Here is a 19,119-nt window from a genome sequence, read left to right as displayed (position 1 = left end):
GTGGTTGTTGGGGCTACTGAATCAAGCCCTCCTCAGGTTCTTCTTCAGAGGACGTATGGTCTTCTCTTGGGGGTGGGTACATTATGTGTCAGCAATATCCTGGGTGTGATGGGTGTCGGCATATTTAATGGTGTAATAGGAGGAATCGGCTGAATAGGTGTTAGCTCCAGTGGGGGTGTCAGGGAAGCGCCTCATAGTCCTGCAGCATAGCCTGCAAGTCATGTAATTAGGAGGTGGGCACGAGTACCTCATCTCTCCTGGGTTACTGATAGTTCTAAAGTTTATAGAAATGTCTTGATTGAGTATGATGAATAGTGGTCATTATCATCAGTCATTCTGACTTTTGTTTTACTCCTAGCTCAGAGGGAATGTACTCATCCCCATATGATCCCTCTTCATCAGAGGCCTGTATATCTAACAAATTGCTAGGTAAAAGAGGAGATATCTTACTTGGCAAAGCCAGTCATGATGTTAAAACCGTTTCTGCAAGTTTTACTCTTGTCGACGGTCCTGTTGACTATGAGAGTTGAGGCGTAGACAGTGGAATCACCTTTTGAAATGGTTTTGACGATTAAATCTTCATCTGTGCCGTTGTCACTGCCTCAATCGACTAAGATTATAGATTGTACCTCAGCCGATGGGATGTCTGAGGACGGCAAAGGTGCCAATGGTAAATCCGTTGAATATGTATGTCAGCAGTTTATCTGCCGACAGACAATGCGGATGGTGCCTCCGTTGAAGTCTTCAGTGCCGACTGGACCTCTGTGGAAACCACCTTAGTTGATGATGACTTAGTGGATTGAGCTTCCATCAAAGATGCTTTAACCACTGCAGCTGCGCCAGGACTCGTCGTCCGAGTGTGACGATGTTTTAGATGACAATGCAGATGTACCAGTGGTCGTCTTTGACACTGCAGGCGTTGATGACGATTTTTGTCATTATGATGTTGACAGCTCTGAGGAAAGTTACCTCTTTCTGTTTCTTTTCCTGTCAGAAGGAGTAGATGGTTTGGATAAGGCAGCCTCTGCGGAGACCAGCTGTAGTCTCTCCTTTCTGAGGGGTTCCTTCTTTAAGGCCTTTCTATTACCTTCAGCAGCCCCATGGTCAGACCTTTTGTTGATATGAGAGGTGTCACTGTCTTCACCAGCAGCAGTGGATGCCTTAGGTTTTGATCTCTTCAGCCATATAATACAACATCGTTCTCGGTCTTGTAGTGGTTTTGAAGAAAAAGTGGGACATATCCTGCACTGCTTCACTTGGTGTTAATGGTAAATGCAATACACACAGTCTTTATGTGGGTCATCCACAAGAAGTATTTTTCCCCACAGGAGTTGAAGGATCTGAAGAGACCTAATTTTGAAGAGTCAGACATGGTAAAGATATACCAAATACAGAAAAAATCTGAAGAAAACTGAGCAGAGCTCAGGGAAACTCACTTCACATGACATGCAGTACACAATTTGAGGGTTTCAGCCTCTATCTGGAGTGATCTAGAGGGTGCTGTTGCCTGATTGGTTTTGTGTCAAGTTTGGTTTTTTTTTTTTTTTAATGGACTTAAATAGGCTCTAAGGGGGACTTATTTTGCCATTATGGCGTAGGGTACAAGGCTTACTGCTTACTATGGTACCGTGGGACTCCCACTTAAACAACAGGGAATGATTCAAGCATGTGAATCTATGAAAGATACCCCAATACTGGATAAGCTGATCTACCAAGCTCGAGGTTGCCCACACAAATCTGAGAAAGTGTGAGGCCCGTGGAGGGATGTGGGAGAGGGCACATCTTGAATGGGACCATCTTCTGTGAGATCCCAGTACGGAGATGTCTGAGTGGAAGTCTGCTGTGTCAAACTATGACACAGTATTGTGGTGGCTGGCAGAGGGGGCAGATGGCTTACGGGATCCAGTTTAGTTATTTGCCTGCCTATTTGTGGTATAAAACCCAATAAACTTATGTTAAATAAAAAACAGAAAGCAAGGAGTAGTCCACAATTTGATACAGATGTGGGGTCTTTACCTGCTATTTACAAAAAAAAAAGGAAGGGCTATTAGGTTTTACATTATACTCTTCTAATGTAGATACTAAGCAGCATTCCTAAAGGTTCTGTACTGTGTATATGCAATACAAAAAGGAAAACAGAAACTTGAAATGTTACTTTAAACTGTTTATTTACAAGACAGGTCACAAAAAGTGAACTTTATTAAAATACAACAAAACAATCTTCTGTATAAAATAATTTTAAATATAATTTCTATAAATCTTCGTCGAGAAGGTCCAATAACGGATAGATCAGTGCAATAAAACAAATAGGGACTAACAGAACAGACATACAACAATAAAAAAAAGCTTTAACATAGACCTTCAAGGAAATATATAGTAAGAATAGACGGAATAACACAAATACAGTGGGTCTGTTCCTCTGCATTCTCAGTACTGTCAATTATAAGTATGAGTGGACAAAAAGACTCAATGATAATGAAGAGGTCAAATTGCTAAGTGCTGTGAGGAAATGCACCAGTAAACAACAAAAATGGAGAGTGGAATACAGACGATCAAAAATAAACAGAAAATTGGCCAACCCAATGTAAGACAGACTGAAGTGATGTACAGATAGTCTCAGCGAACCTTCCTTCTCTGATCCATTTTAAAAGCTATGTATATATTTTAATTTTCGATAAAGAATTAGCATTTCATCTGAAGACAAATTTAATATCTACAGAATACTTTTATTTAGACCCAGCAAAGTCTTTAACATGAATAAAATGAACATTAAAAACACAAGCAGAATCCATCTTACACAAGAAACCTACCACACTCGAATCGCTAATTGAATCGGCACCATTTAGTCTAAAAAACAAATTATCTGAATGACTTGCTTGGCTGAATTTTAAAAAATCATCATCAGCACCCTGATTCTGAGCTTGGGATATGCTCGGCCTTGATGTGGTGGTTTTGTCACAGGGATTGGATCTTGTTCTTATTATACTGATCAACGAGCAGTGCTTGAGAGAAACTGACTAAACTGTAAATTCTTTTTAAAAGCAGTAGAACAGTTGGGGCTTTGAGAGTGAATGCTGAGGAAAAAGAGGAGCTATAGGTCATTTTCTCAGGTAAATTAGACCTTACCCAAAGGATGAACACCCCAAACACTATTAACGAAACAAACATGCAAGACATCAACAGTAAAGTGCAAGATGAGCAGAAGGTGATGCAGTCAGAGATCACCGGGCTGGCCATGTTCTCCATCTGAAGGGGACTCTCTCCTGTAAATGGTCTGCATCTTGAAGAATCTCTCCAAGGTCCAATCTGTTGGTTGTCCCCAGTGATTAAAATGATATTGGGATGGGGGAGGGAGGGGGCTCCATTTTTGCAATAACATTCATTGTACTGAAGTAAATATGTGATTCTGCATATGGTGTATTAGACGAAGTTTGTATCGTTGTTTACATAATAAAAAGAGTTAAAAAAAATTATATTGGGAAAGATGATCAGCTTCCGAAGAGGCAGAGGACATAGGCCTCTTTTTTAGGCCAGCTTCTTGTCCTAATGTCCTTATCTAGCTTGCAAGGTTTTGCCACCCCAGTGGCAATATGAAGCAGGGAAAGAACAGTCCACAATCTATCATACAGTCCACAAGCTGTCTTTTCTTCAGTCCTCACTGTCTGTTTTTGATGCAGCACCTAATCTGTGCACAAAAGTGATGGGATTAAGATCCCACTAGAAAAATTTAGTGTCTGCCTTCCTGCAACGGTTTATGTGTCTTTTGTGGGTTTTTATGGCATTTTGCATCTTATGTTTAAACAATGATTTTGCATTTGACAGATTTAAGGTTGCCAGTGTGGCATCTTCCTGTATACATAATAAAATGTCCTGACCAGAAGACCAAGTTAACAGTCAAACTGGCCAGTCAGTTTGATACACTTCAAAACATCCTCAAGGATTACACATAAACAGAACTACAAGTACAAGAACGCTCGGGCCATTAACGAGAGAACGAGAAAACTTTTACCAATGAGAACTAAGGTCTACAGCATAAATTAATGTGAAAAGTGGGTGCTGTGACGTGTGAGTGTGCGATAGATAACAGTTAAAAAAAAATAGACTGGACTCCAACAGTGACTAGTGAAATGCTTGTGAGGGCCGACATCAGACTAGACGGGCAATGCTCAAACACCAAGAGCTATGAAGGCCTGAGAGATTATTTGATAAGTGATATTTTACACAGTGCAGGAACATGTACTGGCAGAAGACAGTGGTATCGCTCTAAACAGAGACCAGGGGCATGGCCTGTCTGATCACCAGTGCACCCTACAGTACTTGAGCCCTTAATTGGATGCTTACCATGAAACAGGATAGCCAACAAAAAGTTTAGTTGGGAGAAAACAAAACTAGTAATTTTTTCCCCTGAGGCATGGTACAGAAGGGTGCATGACACTGATACCCTTTTAGGAGGACAATATTTCATTGAAGGGACAGGCGTAACTACTGGTTGGAAGTGGGAAGACCATAGATGTGTTTGGCATGCACAGTGATCCTTTGAGGTGGCAGTACTCCAGGAGGTTTAACATGGCTGTGGGAAGCCTGGATCTACTGGAGTCAATATGTGTTACAGTATGGAACCAAATAGCCAGGCCTGCGTTCCAGCAGTGACTGCTTCAGCAACCAGTCGTAAATTAGGGGCGTACCAAAGCTCATCACCTCATCTACCCTCAATATATCTGGATATTGAGCACCATAAAAAACTTCAGCCCAAAGGTAGGTCTTTCATGTTAATTATGAGTCCCAGGTCAGCGTAAGGCAATGACACCCCTTACAACCAACGTCATACCCCTTGTAAGTGCAAAGTTCATCTATCATTGAGTTGGCAAAAGATCTGGTTAGACATCAGATTTACGATGGCTCTACTCATCTTTCAACTTTCTTCAGTCTTGAGAGAAATTAAGAGATTGTTGGGGAGTGAATCTCCTCTTTTGAAATTATTAAATTAGAAACCATGTCTGAGGCTCCTCCTCTCACTTCCACACCAACAACCCCTAAAGTGTCTTCAAGGTCTTCAGTGCCAAAGCAGGTCTCGTGTTTAGTGCATCTTCATTTGCGAGGAAACAGCTTTCTTAATTTGAGCCATCAAAATAGTAGTTGGAGGCTTTTTGATCCTGTAATCAATATATTGCACTATTCACAACAAGGCTGATTTAGAGAGCAGCTTTCCATCAAAATGTTCAATTCCTCAGATCTGAAAAACTGCAATCAGGTGGGGAACAGAGTTCATCTCCTTGCTTAAATGTTTTTCCACTGTCACAAAGTGACGGACTTCCGCCTTACTGAAGAAAAAAGGAATAGCAAGATTAGTCAACTTATAAAATACCATACATCAAGCAAATTTACAACTTCAATGTCCTACCCAATCACCGTTTATGGCCAGCAAAGCAGCTGCAAGCAGAGGGAAGCAAGCCTTAATGGTGCAGTGATCAAGCGCGAGCAAACCTACATAAGGCACTGAAAAGTTATCATACAGCAGCCTTAATAGCACCACCACCAGCAAAGATCATAAGCAAAGAAGCACCTTCTGCTAATTACTTCTATGCTACCTTCACTACACATACACTTTCACAGATAGCATCCAGAGACTGATCCATGTCCCAAACTCCCTTTCCACAAAGCTTCCTATCATGCACAGATTACTGCAAACAGAGCCATTTCCAAGAGAGATCTTAAAAGTACCTGGTAAGACCACATAATATATTCAGGCATACAATTCAACTGTACAGAAGGGCCTGGTATCATAAAAGATGAGGGTGTTTCCTCAAACAGGTTAGCAACTACCTTCACTGACTAAAAACAGAATTTCTAAGCCGCACACAAAACATTCTGGAGTCTGAGTTTGTCATACCCATGACATTCGTATGTTAACCGATATTAGGTCTGCATTACAACAGTGTTGCATATTGTCGGGAATAGGAAAATAAATTCACTGAGGCAAAACTTTTGACAAGCACATTTTACAAATAAAAATGCAGACTTATACAAATTTAGTGTAAGAAGCACCGTCACTGCAATCCTCAAACAACTATGCTTAAAGAGCATTTCATGGAGTAGGACAAGGGATCAGATGAAACCTTAATGGGAAGGCTATGCCAGTGGGGCGGTGCAAACAGCTGAAAGACATCAAGATGGAGCACACAATTGCTTCAGGATCTAAATGTAGTGGAGAACACACTTGCGTTGGAAGTATTCATAGGATCAGTTAGGTGGTAGGAGGGGACGTGCCACAGACTATCTTGAAGACAAGGAGGAGAAGGTTGGCAGATGTGCCGCCAATCAGGTAGAGGAATGGAGAAGATAGTGCATGGCTGATTACATTTAGAAGGCAGGTGGTGAGAAGAACAACACAGCAGATGGGGAAAAATGCACATTATTTAATCATGGGAATCTTTACTGACTTCATAAAGAATAAATAGTACAGCTTATGTGCAGGATCCATAACACTTCACAGGAGATTTTTTTTTATTTTTTGCCTAAGAATGCTAAAACGTTTATAGGCTGAATGCTTGAATTAATCTCCGCCAGTGTTAATTATTAAGGGTGTCAATTCCAGACCATTGTTTTTTTGTCCATCATGCCATTTCAGCTAGGAAACAGTCATTAGCAAAACACGCTTGGCCCTGCTCCAATACAAAGGGCCCAGTCCAAAATGTCAGATCAGGTAACCTCTGAATCGAAATACAAGCAACCCAAGTCTGGTTTCAGTCGGTTTTGGACTCATCAGCCGGCTACAGCTCTTATGGAACAGTGAGCAGGAGACCTTTGGACAAGAGGAGATACAAGGACGCTTTCTTCTGAGAATAAACTGGAGGTGCTCTAAAGGGGCACTTGTAAAGTATTTTAAAAGAAGATTCACTGCAGACCAACAAGCAAATATAATTTCTCCAGGCCACAAGTTACACTCAAACTTATTGAGGTTAAGGAAAACGCATGCTGCTGCATTCTGGACAGATTGTAAATTGTAGGTCAGACATTTGTGTATAACCTCTCTCCCGCCACCACCATTAGTGAATTTGCTTATCTAGTTTAGCGTAGATTAGTGCCCTCCAATTCCTTTATCTCGTTGACAATCAGTGAAAGGGAGAAACTGCTTAAGTATCGAATAGTGAGGCATGCAAACTGAATGGAGCCTATCTGTGCTCCAAAGCAAAGGTCAGCATTTCAGACCCCCCCCCCCCCCTGTTTTTTTTTTGCTTTATCAGTGAATACCACTGATACACCAAACAATTTGGAGGACTGAAGCTCAACATTAATGGAATTGACGGACTGGTATCTAGTAGCAGTACTTCAGTTTTAGTCCAATTTAGTTTGAGTCGGGTAATACTTGTCCAGGCATTGACTTCACCCAGACCCTCCAACAGCGAAGTAATTATAAAGGCTGTTGGCATGCAGATACAAAAGCACAGGGAAAGGATTTATGTCAAAATAATTTTGGATTTCTCTGCAAGAATTCCATACTGCAACAACATCTATCTCTGTGCTACGCATACTATGTTTTGTTTGCACAGGACAACCTTTCCTTTTAAGGTGGAAACTTAGGGAATCAGAGGGTGAAGATGAAAGTGAAAGTTTAGATGAACGTGGTGTTTGCATAAAAAAGTTATATTAACATTTTTTACCTAAGGTATCAATAGTGCTTTAAAGATATTGATTTGGTGTGCATGCTCAGAGAGATGCTGTGACTGTTGAGGATTTTATCACAGCCTTCATATTAGCTACCAAATGCAAATTTGGTATCAAAAGAGCGGAGAATCAGTGATCTATATATGCTAAAGTGCAGTAATGATAAAGTGAAAGAAGGACTTTGGCTTAAAGACGAACTGGATTTGAATAAGGTCATTGTCTTTGATAAAAAAAATTGAACATTTCTAGGCAAGTGTGGAAGAATTCCACAAGACAAACAGCAATGTAAAAGAAGTCCAGGATGTTTAGTTGTGGCAACACCGGTCAAATGGCTAATTTCAAAGACAGTCCTGCAGCTAAAACCAAATGTCAATATTGTGGTAAAATTGATCCTTGTACCAAGTGTTCTAAAGGAGGAAGTAGCAGTCAAAAGGCGTATGAAGTGAAAGAGGCTGAATGGGAAATGCTCCTGCACATATTGGATTAAAGTGGAAAAAGCAATTGTGCCCATCATGCCTATGTTGTTAAACGTAAACGTGTTGAGCCTTACATGATGATGTATTCAGGTGTATCGCAGACTTTGGTGTCAGATGGTGATTTTACAAAGACATTTGTGACTAAAGTGTTACTAAAGAAACACAATGTGAGACCTTCTATTTATGGAGCAAAAAACCCATGAAACTTCAAAATAGAATTTACAGGCATACTGTCACAGGAAGGTTTATGTTCTTGAGGTGGATGACAGTGTCCAGAGTTGGCTTCACTAAAAACTTTTAAGTAACACTCTAGATCCCAGTGCTGTTCCTGAGATCCTGGTGAATTGCGGAAGATTAGGCTGAAGATATTTATCAAATATGTCCCCAAAGTGTTTTGCAAACAAGTAGAGTTCTTGAAGGGTTAACTGCAACAAATAATCAAGAGGAACAATACCGTTCCTGCAGTGAATAAACTAAGGAGTATTCCTGGAAGCAGTTGGCCATGTGAAAAATAGCAGTAGATGCCTTATGTACTTTTGGCATTATTGAACAGGTGGAAGGGGCAGAATGACTAGCATTAATAGTCATAGCCTGTACATCTAAGGGGATGTCAGAGTTTGCAGTGATCTAAAAACAGCAGCAGAATAAGTGCATGGTGGAAGACATTTCCTATACCAAACATTAATGAAATGTAAGCATGCTGGGGGAGCGAAAAATTGTGAAGTTGGATTTCATACACGTAGTGAAATCCACACTATACACAGAGTCTGCACCTGGTTCTACCAACTGGGGTACACTGACAACTGACTGATTTAGCCTATTTAGGGCATATGGGTAAAATTAATTCCAAAGAAAAAAGTTTCTTCTGGATTATTGGTGGCTAAATGCTGATCTGCAAATCTACAAGTTAGTTGGAGATTGTCTATACTGGTTCACCAAGAACGATGAGCACTCCTCCATTGATAGGCTGAGAAATCCCCTCAGATCCTTGGGAAGAAGTTTAATTCGACTTGATATGTCCCTTTCAGGGTGAGAGAGTTAACTAGGCTATTTTGGCCAGGATGCAATTATTCTCCCATTGGGCAGCAGTTCCCATCAAGAGTTGAATTAGCACTGTAGTTGCTTATCAAGTTCATAGAACAAACATTTCAAAGGGAAGGAAATCAAAAAGCAATACCGACTAGTTTACAGCTCACATGTAAGGAAATGAAGAATTAGATACACAAATGCTTGCTTTGTTACCCTACAGCCAATGATATCATGAAGAAGTTGAATTGTGCTCAGAGTGTCCAATGTACCTAAAGCTGTGACATGAATTGTAGGGTGGAAGTATATAGGTTTTGTCACCATGCCACCAAATATTGTTTGAAATGTTTAGAAGAGCCTATATGGGTGTATGCCCACATTGGCTTTGGAGAGAAAATGAGTTTGAGAAGATGTTTGATGATAGAGGTGTGAAAGAGATGGGCAAACTACCAAGTAGAAAAAGCAACTTCAATATCCAGAAGGAGTAGTTCACAGCGATGTGCGAGTAAATGATTTAGTAGTTATACATGCACCGGAGTGTCACATGCCTGGTTCAGTGTTTGGTAAACACATTAAGGTGAATACGTTTTTCAAAGTGGCTGTGAAGTCTGAAAATGGTTGCATCTGAAGAATGGAGATGCAAATGGCAATTGTGAGTTTGAAGGAACTGACATGCAATCTAGAAGAGACACTTGTGCTCTCCTGGGGAACAAAAAGACAAATCAGCAGAACATAAGACCTACATGATTAAGTGTCTTGCTCACGCGAAAGGCTACATTCTTGAATGACTCTTACTGCAACTTTTTTCCTTTGTGTATATTTGCATAGTTTTCCCAGTTAATCCTTATTGCAGTGTTAACACCTTGGTTTTCATGTTTTGCTTTGGAAGAGAGGTGTGTGGCATGTTAGCACTTTTGGTCATCCTACGAGTGCTTGTAGAATTTACAATGTCGTATTATAAAATGCATTTTCTTATTAGGATGAGGTTGTAGACCAGAATTCCAATCTTAGTGGTTGACTGAGCTGAAAAGTTGGATTGGAGCTTGTTGGATCTATAGTAAATAAATCAACTTTAAGGCCATGGTTTCAGACTGTCTCTTATCCTCACCAACATACTTCCACACCATTGTAGCAAATGCAGTATACAAGTGGAGAATGACAACTCTCCTTAATCTACTGCTTGCAAGAGAAGATTCGGCAGAGACCAGCACAGTGTTGGTCCTAAATTGGAGTCAGAAGCCCAACTGATTATTATACATCAAGTTTGCAATTCCAAGTACTACTGGTGCTGTGAGGCCCCAATGCTTTCCAGGATCTTTGGTCAGCCAAGACAAGACTGCAATAGGGTGAGAGTTTTGGAAATGCAGAGGTTGGAACAAAACAGTGGAGGTGCTAAGACTGATTCATTGAGCCATGCAGGAACAAGGCCTTATTAAAAAGAGACTGATTAAAAGCCCAATAAATATTTTTGTAAGCACGGCAGTGGCTAATAGGGTGAGTGGTTACAGCATATCCTGGTCCACCTTTAGTGACCACAACCCTGTTATACTGACCCTGGTGGATGACCTAAAGAAAAAGGAAAAACCCAATAGAACAGTGGGTAATTTAGATATACGGCCCACAGACCAAGCGCGTCGACTAAAATGGTGCCGGGTGGTGCCCCAGCAGTTTCATTCCAACTTATTGGCCAAGGTTGGCCATGAAATGTCCATCTGTCTGACAGAGGGCAATGTGGATGAGGAGGTTTTGGTGGCATACTCTAAAATTTGTACCCAGCTTGACAGGGACCTTAAACTGCCATGTAAAGGCCATGACAGGGCTGGGGAGAGGTGGTTTGAACACAACTGCTCTGTAGCCCACCGGAAGTTGTTGGCTGCAATGAAATCCACCCCATCTGACAAACTAGCCATAGTTGGCCTAAGGCAAACAAACAAATTGGCCTTAAGGAATCGGAAGAGGGAAATCATGGAGGGGGCCTGGAACAAGCTTTTATCTACTGATGTTGTTAAAAATAGTGCACAATTCTGGGCAGTGGTCCATAGGCCCTTTTTTCATGACACCGTTAATAGTGAGCTCGACTGCGGCATTCAGGAACAGGTTTGGCACTATCATTTTAAACAAGTCTATGATGGGAAAGATACCCGTGTTAACCTGGACCTTAATATTGAAGAATATACCTTATTTTTTACGGAGTTAGAGGTGTCTGAGGCAATAACGCAGATGATGAGCAACAAGGCCCCTGGACCGGACGCCGTGCCGGCAGACCTCTTTAAGTCCGATAAGACATGGGCGAAAATATTGTATAATGTTTTCGTCAATGCCTGTCAATTGGGTCTGCCTTATACGTGGTCAAAGTCTGTGATAGTACCCATTTTCAAGAAAGGCAATAGAGGGGACCCTAGCTGCTACCGCCCAATATCACTTATTGATTCCTCAGTTAAGGTACTCGGAAGGGTGGTGTTAAGTCAACTAACGGGCTGGCTAGAGGAAACTGAAACACTTTCAGTCTTGCAGTATGGTTTTAGAAAGGGTATGGGTACGATAGATCAATGCCTAAACTTACAACTATTGATCGGGAAATATACAGTTGACAAGAAGGGTGCACTTTTCCTGGCTTTTATGGACCCATCATCGGCCTTCGACCGAGTGAACAGGTCCAAATTGTGGACTAGCTCCTGACTTTAGGAGTTGATAAAAACATTGTTCACTTTCTGGCAGATCTACACAGGGACCTATCTGCCATCATGAGGTACGATCAGATGGGCAATTGTACTGAAGGAATACCTATTGTTAACGGCGTCAGGCAGGGGTGTATCTTGGCCCCCCTGCTCTTTACGCTTTATATTAACAATTTGGATTATTATTATTATTATTATGTTTCTTATATAGCGTCAGAATCGACCCCTGAAGGGGTATCTCCGCGCTTGCCTTGGGAACCCGTCCTGGCTTGTCCCTGTGAGATAGCCCCTACAGGGCATCCCCAAGGTGAAAGCCAGGCATCCCGCCGCGGGGGGGCCGTTGTGGAGATTAAGCAAGCTTAATGCCCAGAGTTGCAGAGTGTGAACCCATGATTAGGTCAGGCACCGAGGCGAGAATTATCGAGTCCATGGACATTTGAGCTCAAGACCCTGCCGCGTCAGGAATTGAAACCTGGTCCCGGGTCTGACCTCTGCTTCAGGGTCTGCCTGCTCTAATCAGTGAGCCACACTTCTCCACTATTCCACCCTACGTGCTGCATGTAAAGATATTCCCCGTGCGGGAAAACGTCTGATCCCGGCACTTCTTTATGCGGGCGATGCCGCTCTCCTAGCTAGAACTGCAGTAGGCCTACAATCACTTTTAAATTCCTTCGCGGCTTTCATGAGATCCTTGGATCTTAGCGTAAATTTTTCCAAATCCCATGTCATGGCTATTGGCCAGCGAACTACAAGGATCAAAACTCTTTATTGTGAGGGGAACATAATAACCAGGGTAGCGATGTTCCCGTATTTAGGAGTTCTATTTGATGACCAGGGCTCTTTGGGAACTCAAATCTCAGCAAAAAGAAATGTTCTGACTAGAGCAACATCGGCTGTCTTAGGTTTTGCCTGCAAACTAGGAGCTAGATCAATGAAGGCTCTTTTAAAAATATACAGAGCTAAATGTGTATCTCTTGCAATGTATGAGGCTGACTTGTGGGGTATTAGGAATGTAAAGGCCATCCAGATGGTTGAAGATAAGTTCCTTAGGAACATTCTATCTGTCCCGCAATCAACAGCTAGCTACATTGCCCATCAGGAATGTGGAGTAGGCTTTGTGGAAGATTTAATTGCCGTGGCACCCTTGATAAAATGGATAGTGACCTGGCTAAACCCTGAATTAGGGCTAAACCATGACATTTTGAAAGATTGTTTGGCACTTGATCATGGGCGCCGTATCCCCTGGCTTAAATATGTCCATAATTTATCAGCTAGCCTAGGCAGACCCGAAATATACAATTCACCTGAAAGGTTGCGGAGGGGAGATGTAAGATGGGTCAAAGAAACATATCTGCGAATAGCCTCTTTGGCTAGAGAAGAGAGGGAGCTGGCAAAGCCGACAGTAAGGGCTCATCAATTGCGGAAGACTACCCTGCCCATGGAACCATACTTGGACATTGTCACAAACCCCAATCACCGATTCCTATTGATTAGATTGAGATTAAATCAATTTCATTTTCTTCTAGGTGAATCGCCAGGCTGGAAGAGGGTAGAAGACCTAGGGGTTTGTTCATGTGACAATTTTTCTGGTCAGGATACTATGCATTTTTTTTTCTGCGAGCATCTTACTGGTATTCGGAAGCTCTTCTCTACCTGCAGTAACTGTCGAATGTGTGGGGATTTTTCATAAGGAAAACAAGTTAAGCTCAAACTGTATATATTTTAACTTATTGTCGTGTCCTGATGTAACTTACCCAAACTTCATTTTTTACCTGTTTTATGCATGTAAATATCTATGTTTTTATATGTAAACCATGGTCTTATATTTTTTCGACGTTATATGTCTTTTAGTATGCGTTTATGGTTTGCACATAAACCGAATAAAGTAAATTTGACTGACTGCCCAATATAGCAACATTTTTGGAAAGACACAATGAACTTGTTAGGCTACACAGTAAAAGCTGGCAAATGTTTCAGTATGGGTTAAATGTCCTCAACATAGTTATAAAAGGTAATGCCAAATGATTAGATCCGATTGACCAAACTGAAGTGTAAACATTGAGGAAAGAATGTGTGGGTGTGGGCAAAGATAAGTGCTGTGTCACAATGGATGCAGTTCTGTTCAATGAAGATTCAAAAGGGCACAGAGCCACTAGCTGTGTTGTATCAGGCCAAGTGCTGCAGAGCCCGTTAGTAGTAGGAGTGTCAAGGTCAATAGCACAAAAGTCAACCAACAATCCCAACACAACGATCATCCCATTTCCCTTCTTGAGACATCCGACAGGCATACCAGGTTCTATACTCCTAGTTGAATGAAAGGTGGTCTGAAGATAATCTCATAAGCAATTATCCTGCAACTCCAGCAGCTGGGTTGCCACTCTCAGTGCCAGGATATTCAAAGTACAACAACTTGGAAAAGAGCCAGTTTTAAGCAACTGTAAGGTGTAAGGGGCATAGATCATATGTGGAAGCCTGCAGTTTTACTTGCTTAAGAATATAATTTGCGTCAGTTTATCAGACAAAATTAATTTAGCAGCACATTGAATGTGAAGTAACTAGAGCCAGAGGTGTCAGTGTGTGCTTGAAATGCTAAAAGTTGGGTTACATGAAACATCCAATGCACCTACAGTTGATTCAGGAGAAAGCCTTTATCATGGACCTCTGATTGATCATTCCTCCTTGTCCACTGACAACATCACTGACAAACAAATGAAACTAGCAGTACGTCCTTCAATCTCTTACGAGTCTCATAACCTACAATATGCATCTTCCCTGTTGTAATATATCACGTAGGAGGTCCACTTGACTACTTTGGGTGTTTTGGGCACCATCCACCTCAAGCCACTCTTCCTCTGGGCCACCAAATCTTTAACATCATTAAAAATTAGAATGTTGCAGGAGATGCACATCTGTGTACTCCAGCAAGAAATCCAGTTAGTGCACCCAATTTGCTTTGCCTCCATCGTTGTTGTGACATCATCCAACTATAATCAGTAGGAGTACAAGCCACAGTGCCTCGCTAAGTAAATGAAGACAGAGGGAGATCTTCGGTGCCTTTGAAACAACTCTGAAAGAGACCTATCAACCTCATGCCACGCCGCACTGTGTGTAATGAAGTAAAGGGTGTAATGATAGTGTTTGGCACAGATTTGGGTTTCTGGTCAACCCCAAGAAAGATGCCACATCCAGAGCACAAATACAAAGGATCTAGGTGGTCGATACTTACACCTGAGAGTCATGATCAACATTTCTTCAAAATGATTTCAGAGGAAAAAAAAGACTTCAAAAGACTATTAGAGTAACAGTAAGTTTTTGTTTTCTTTATGGCGTTTTATGTGAATATCACTATTTCTGATATGCTGCTCTTATCGTAGGGTCGTAACAAGTTCTACTTTCCATTCTGTGACCCCTTTATAGGTCTCGGCCTGGCGTTGGAGCGCATGCGCTCCTCGCCTGCGAGAGCTTTAGTAAACAGTATGAAGAAGGGGTCTTTAATCCACGCCCTTGCGCCTCGACCATTTCCAATTGGCTCGCATTGTGATTAATGTTTTTTTTCGCGCTTTCGATTTGCTGTGCGTCATTTTCGTTACCGCCCTTGCAATTTTTGCAGCCCGCCCATCGTGACAAGCGCATCTGTTTTCACTCAGCCCAGACGCAAATACAAGAGGCTGAATGAAAACAGATGGCAAGCGTTTTTTTTCTCTTTGTGCTTCAAGGCTGTTGTGAAGCTTATCTGCTTGTTTATTTAACAAGTAGATAAGAAAAGTCTTCACAAGTGCTGTGAAGCAGATGAGCCACAGCACACAGGCATTCTGAGGGCGCCTGTTCCCAGCACCCTGCCCCTCAGTGTCCTGCATGAATGCAGAGCGGACTAAGGTTGATTGTATTGCTCTGTTCATAACAAGTCTGATGCTGTGGTACCTGAAATGCGGGGGTCATTCGTGTCTGTCACCAGCCCTGTTAAGCCTGCCTCCGTCAGTGCAGGGGGCGGGGCGTCTCATCTCCCTGCCACTCTCAAGCATTGTTAAATCACTCGGGTGTCATCTCATGCCTGTGCATATTAGGCCAGTGATAGTTTTAAAAGTGGGGTGTGTGGAACGGTCATCTCATGCCTACCGCCATCACTAAAGCAAGGGGCGAGGCTCCCGCTCTCAATGGCCCATTTGCGGTGATGACACCACTGTCAGCTCACCACAGGTGTCTCCCCCGCACGTTCGGCACTTTCCGAGTTGAGGCCGTCAAAGACAGGGAGACATCACAGACCGGGAGAAGGGCGCGATCCGGAACCTGGGCCGCGACCCTGACCTGAAGCTTCCTGCAGTCATCCCTGGCGGAAGCAGAGCGGAGCCGGAGCCAAGAAACCCGTGCAATGGAAATGGCCGCCTGGTGCCGTACAAAAGGCAAGGGGCTGTAGTCTCGATCTAGGATGCTCTGCAGGGTGCGGGTGTCACTGGGACCATTCTCCAAGTAGCCTCCAAGAAAAGCGCGAAATGCGGAATTAAGCGTAGAGAATTATAAAACCTAAGAATGTTTATTTTCCATCAGTATAATAATAAAATGGTTAAGATCGTGATCCTTAATGTATTCCTGCTTGGGTTTTTAGCACAGGGAAACTTGCCACGTGTACTACTACAATCCTGCGGTGCATGAATGTGTATTGTGTGAAAAGAGATGGTAGGTTGTGCATTAAGTGGGCCAGCTGGACTCCTGTCAGTATGTCCACATCTCATGGTTGCCCCTTTTCAGTAACACTTCTTCATGTGGGAGAGTGCTGCCACTTTCCGCACAAATGAAAAGAAGCTTCAAAGCAGCGGTTACAGCTCCGTGTGCGTTCTCTTCCTTCTCCATCCAGTGTCTGCTGCACTACAAATTGGCAAGTCCACCCGAACTTTTGTCCTAACCTAATCCTCAAAGCCATTGACTCAAGCGCACATCTAAACACCCAATTATTTTGATCTTTCGCTGCAGGACGGCATGGGAAACAATAGAAACAATTAGTCACATTAAGAACTTTCTGATGGTGAGGAGAAGCCTGACTCGACTTTATACGAGGCAGCGGGGATGGAGAAGAGGGCAGTCTGCGGTGAAGAGAATGAGAGAGCAGTAGTACGATACCAGATTGAGTATGTGGTATAACAGCCAGAGCTGCCATTTTTGGAGCTAGGGAAGCGTTGGCTAAACATCCTGTGATCCCGGCACATCACTTAATCTCCCCATGCCTTTGAGCAATTAATATGTTCTTGTGTAACGTAACTGGTGCTCATGTAAAGCGCACCAATACCTTCAGGTCGAGTTAATACCCGATTTCCTTTGCCCTTTCTCTGTTTTTTTTAGCTGCCTGACCTGCAGAAACAACGGATGCAGGCTGTGTTTCAGGCTAAAAGGGTGCATGGCCCGGGACTTCGAAAATTCCAGAAGAGACTGCAACAGGGAACCAGGAAAAGCCATCGGGGTTAAATTGCAGCTGCGCTTGCAAACCAGGTGATTGTTCTGATGAGCTGAGGCCAAGAGTCTTGTGCTCCGTCCGGATTTCTTTTAAAGACAGTCCTCTAAACGTGCTAGAAGCGCACATGGAGGGTAGGTGTGCCGGCGACTACATGTCCTGGCAGTTTCTTAAACAAGCTGTCGACATCTGTTGAAGTGAATACTTACCCCACTACAAATAGGACCAAGGTGAGAATTCGCGCCACCACTGGCATACCACGGGGCAGGGGGAAACATAGCTGATTTCACGGGAAATATGACGCCTTGGATGGCGAGCAAGCTTTGCCTTGTTCCAGGCCAGAAAACAGACCGACCACCAAGTGCAAAAAAAAGTTTTTAATTTTTTTTTAAATCGCGGGGTATGCGTATGGTGCGCGTAACCCGCGATTTTTTTTTTGCCCTTGGGGGTCCTTTTGGGACCCCCTGAGAAGGGCTAGAGGGTTGGGGGGTCTCTACCCTGACCCCTTTTCGTGTTTTCCTCTCTTGTTTTGGGCTCTCTTGTGCCTCAGTTCTCCTGAAAAACAATATGGTGGCCAACACTTCCTGGTTTGGACAGCTTGGAATGTTGACAGTCAATCAGAAACTCGCTCGCGCACGTAAGGGTACGCGCCCGTACGCGTACCGTACGGTGAGCGCATATAGATATATAATTTGATCAAATTCAATTTTCTCAACAACTACTGGAGGGATTTTCACCAAATATAGAAAAGGCACTACTGCATACCTGTCCCTACCATTTGGCCAAGTTTGGTGTAATTCGGTTCAGCTGTAGCCGTGTCTAAAGGTCCCATAGCCGTGTCTAAAGGTCCCATAGAAAATGCAATTTGAAACATTTCAAATTCAATTTTCTCAGGAACTACTGGAGGGATTTACACCAAACATAGCAAAGGCACATCTGCATACCAGGCCCTACCATTTTGCCAGGTTTGGTGTAATTCCATTCAGCCGTTCGGGCTGTAGCCGTGTCTAAAGATCCCTATGGAAATTAACATGGGGAAAACACGTTTTGGGACCCCCCTTTCGGCCCCCGCTTGACGAAGGAAGGAGCGGAGCGGAGCGGAGCTGGCCAAAATTCTGGAAAATTACACACAGACTCCTCAATGGGCGCCAAAGTTATTCCCAATTGAATGTTGAACGCATATAGATATATAATTTGCTCAGATTCATTTTCTCAACAACTACCGGAAGGATTTTCACCAAATATAGAAAAGGCAGTACTGCATACCTGTCCCTACCATTGTGCCAAGATTGGTGTAATTCGGTTCAGCCGTTCGGGCTGTAGCCGTGTCTAAAGGTCCCATAGAAAATGCCATTTGAAAAATTTCAAATTCAATTTTCTCAAGAACTCCTGGAGGGATTTACACCAAACATACACAAGGCACTGCTGCATAACAGTCCCTACCATTTTGCCAAATCTGGTATAATTCCGTTCAGCCATTCGAGCTGTAGCCTTGTCAGAATGTCCCTATGGAAATTAACATGGGGAAAACACGTTTTGGGACCCCCCTTTTTACTCGGCCCCGCTTGACGAATCCCCCCGAAACTTTCAGGGAAGGAGCGGAGCGCAGCGAGGCAAATTTAAGGAAAATTACATGCAGATCCCTCAATCGGCGTCCAAGTTATTCCCAATAGAATGTTCGGAATTTCCTATGGTAACTAGGTCCTAACTATATATACCTACAGGCGACTGCCAGTAGGATATATATATATATATATATATATATATATATATATATATATATATATATATATATCTCAACTGCAGCCTTATACACGCCAGAGCTGAATAA

General features: G+C 42.7%; 1 protein-coding gene across 8 annotated transcripts in view; it reads right to left on the bottom strand.

The window, feature by feature from the left end:
* Positions 1–2,151: 2,151 nt before the first annotated feature.
* KIFC3 (kinesin family member C3) overlaps positions 2,152–19,119 on the bottom strand; it is a 422,885-nt gene continuing 405,917 nt past the window's right edge. For all 8 annotated transcript variants that reach the window (XM_086945003.1, XM_086944997.1, XM_086944996.1 and 5 more), the window contains one exon: positions 2,152–5,321. In XM_086945003.1, coding sequence (XP_086801129.1) covers positions 5,296–5,321 — 26 coding nt within the window. In that variant the 3' untranslated portion in view covers positions 2,152–5,295. The remainder of the gene's footprint in view (positions 5,322–19,119) is intronic.

The sequence above is a fragment of the Lissotriton vulgaris genome, chromosome 12 (genome assembly GCF_964263255.1).
Source record: "Lissotriton vulgaris chromosome 12, aLisVul1.2, whole genome shotgun sequence".
NCBI classification, from domain to species: domain Eukaryota; kingdom Metazoa; phylum Chordata; class Amphibia; order Caudata; family Salamandridae; genus Lissotriton; species Lissotriton vulgaris.
Note: the sequence above shows the minus strand (reverse complement) of the source record. Positions and strands in the feature narration are given on the sequence as shown.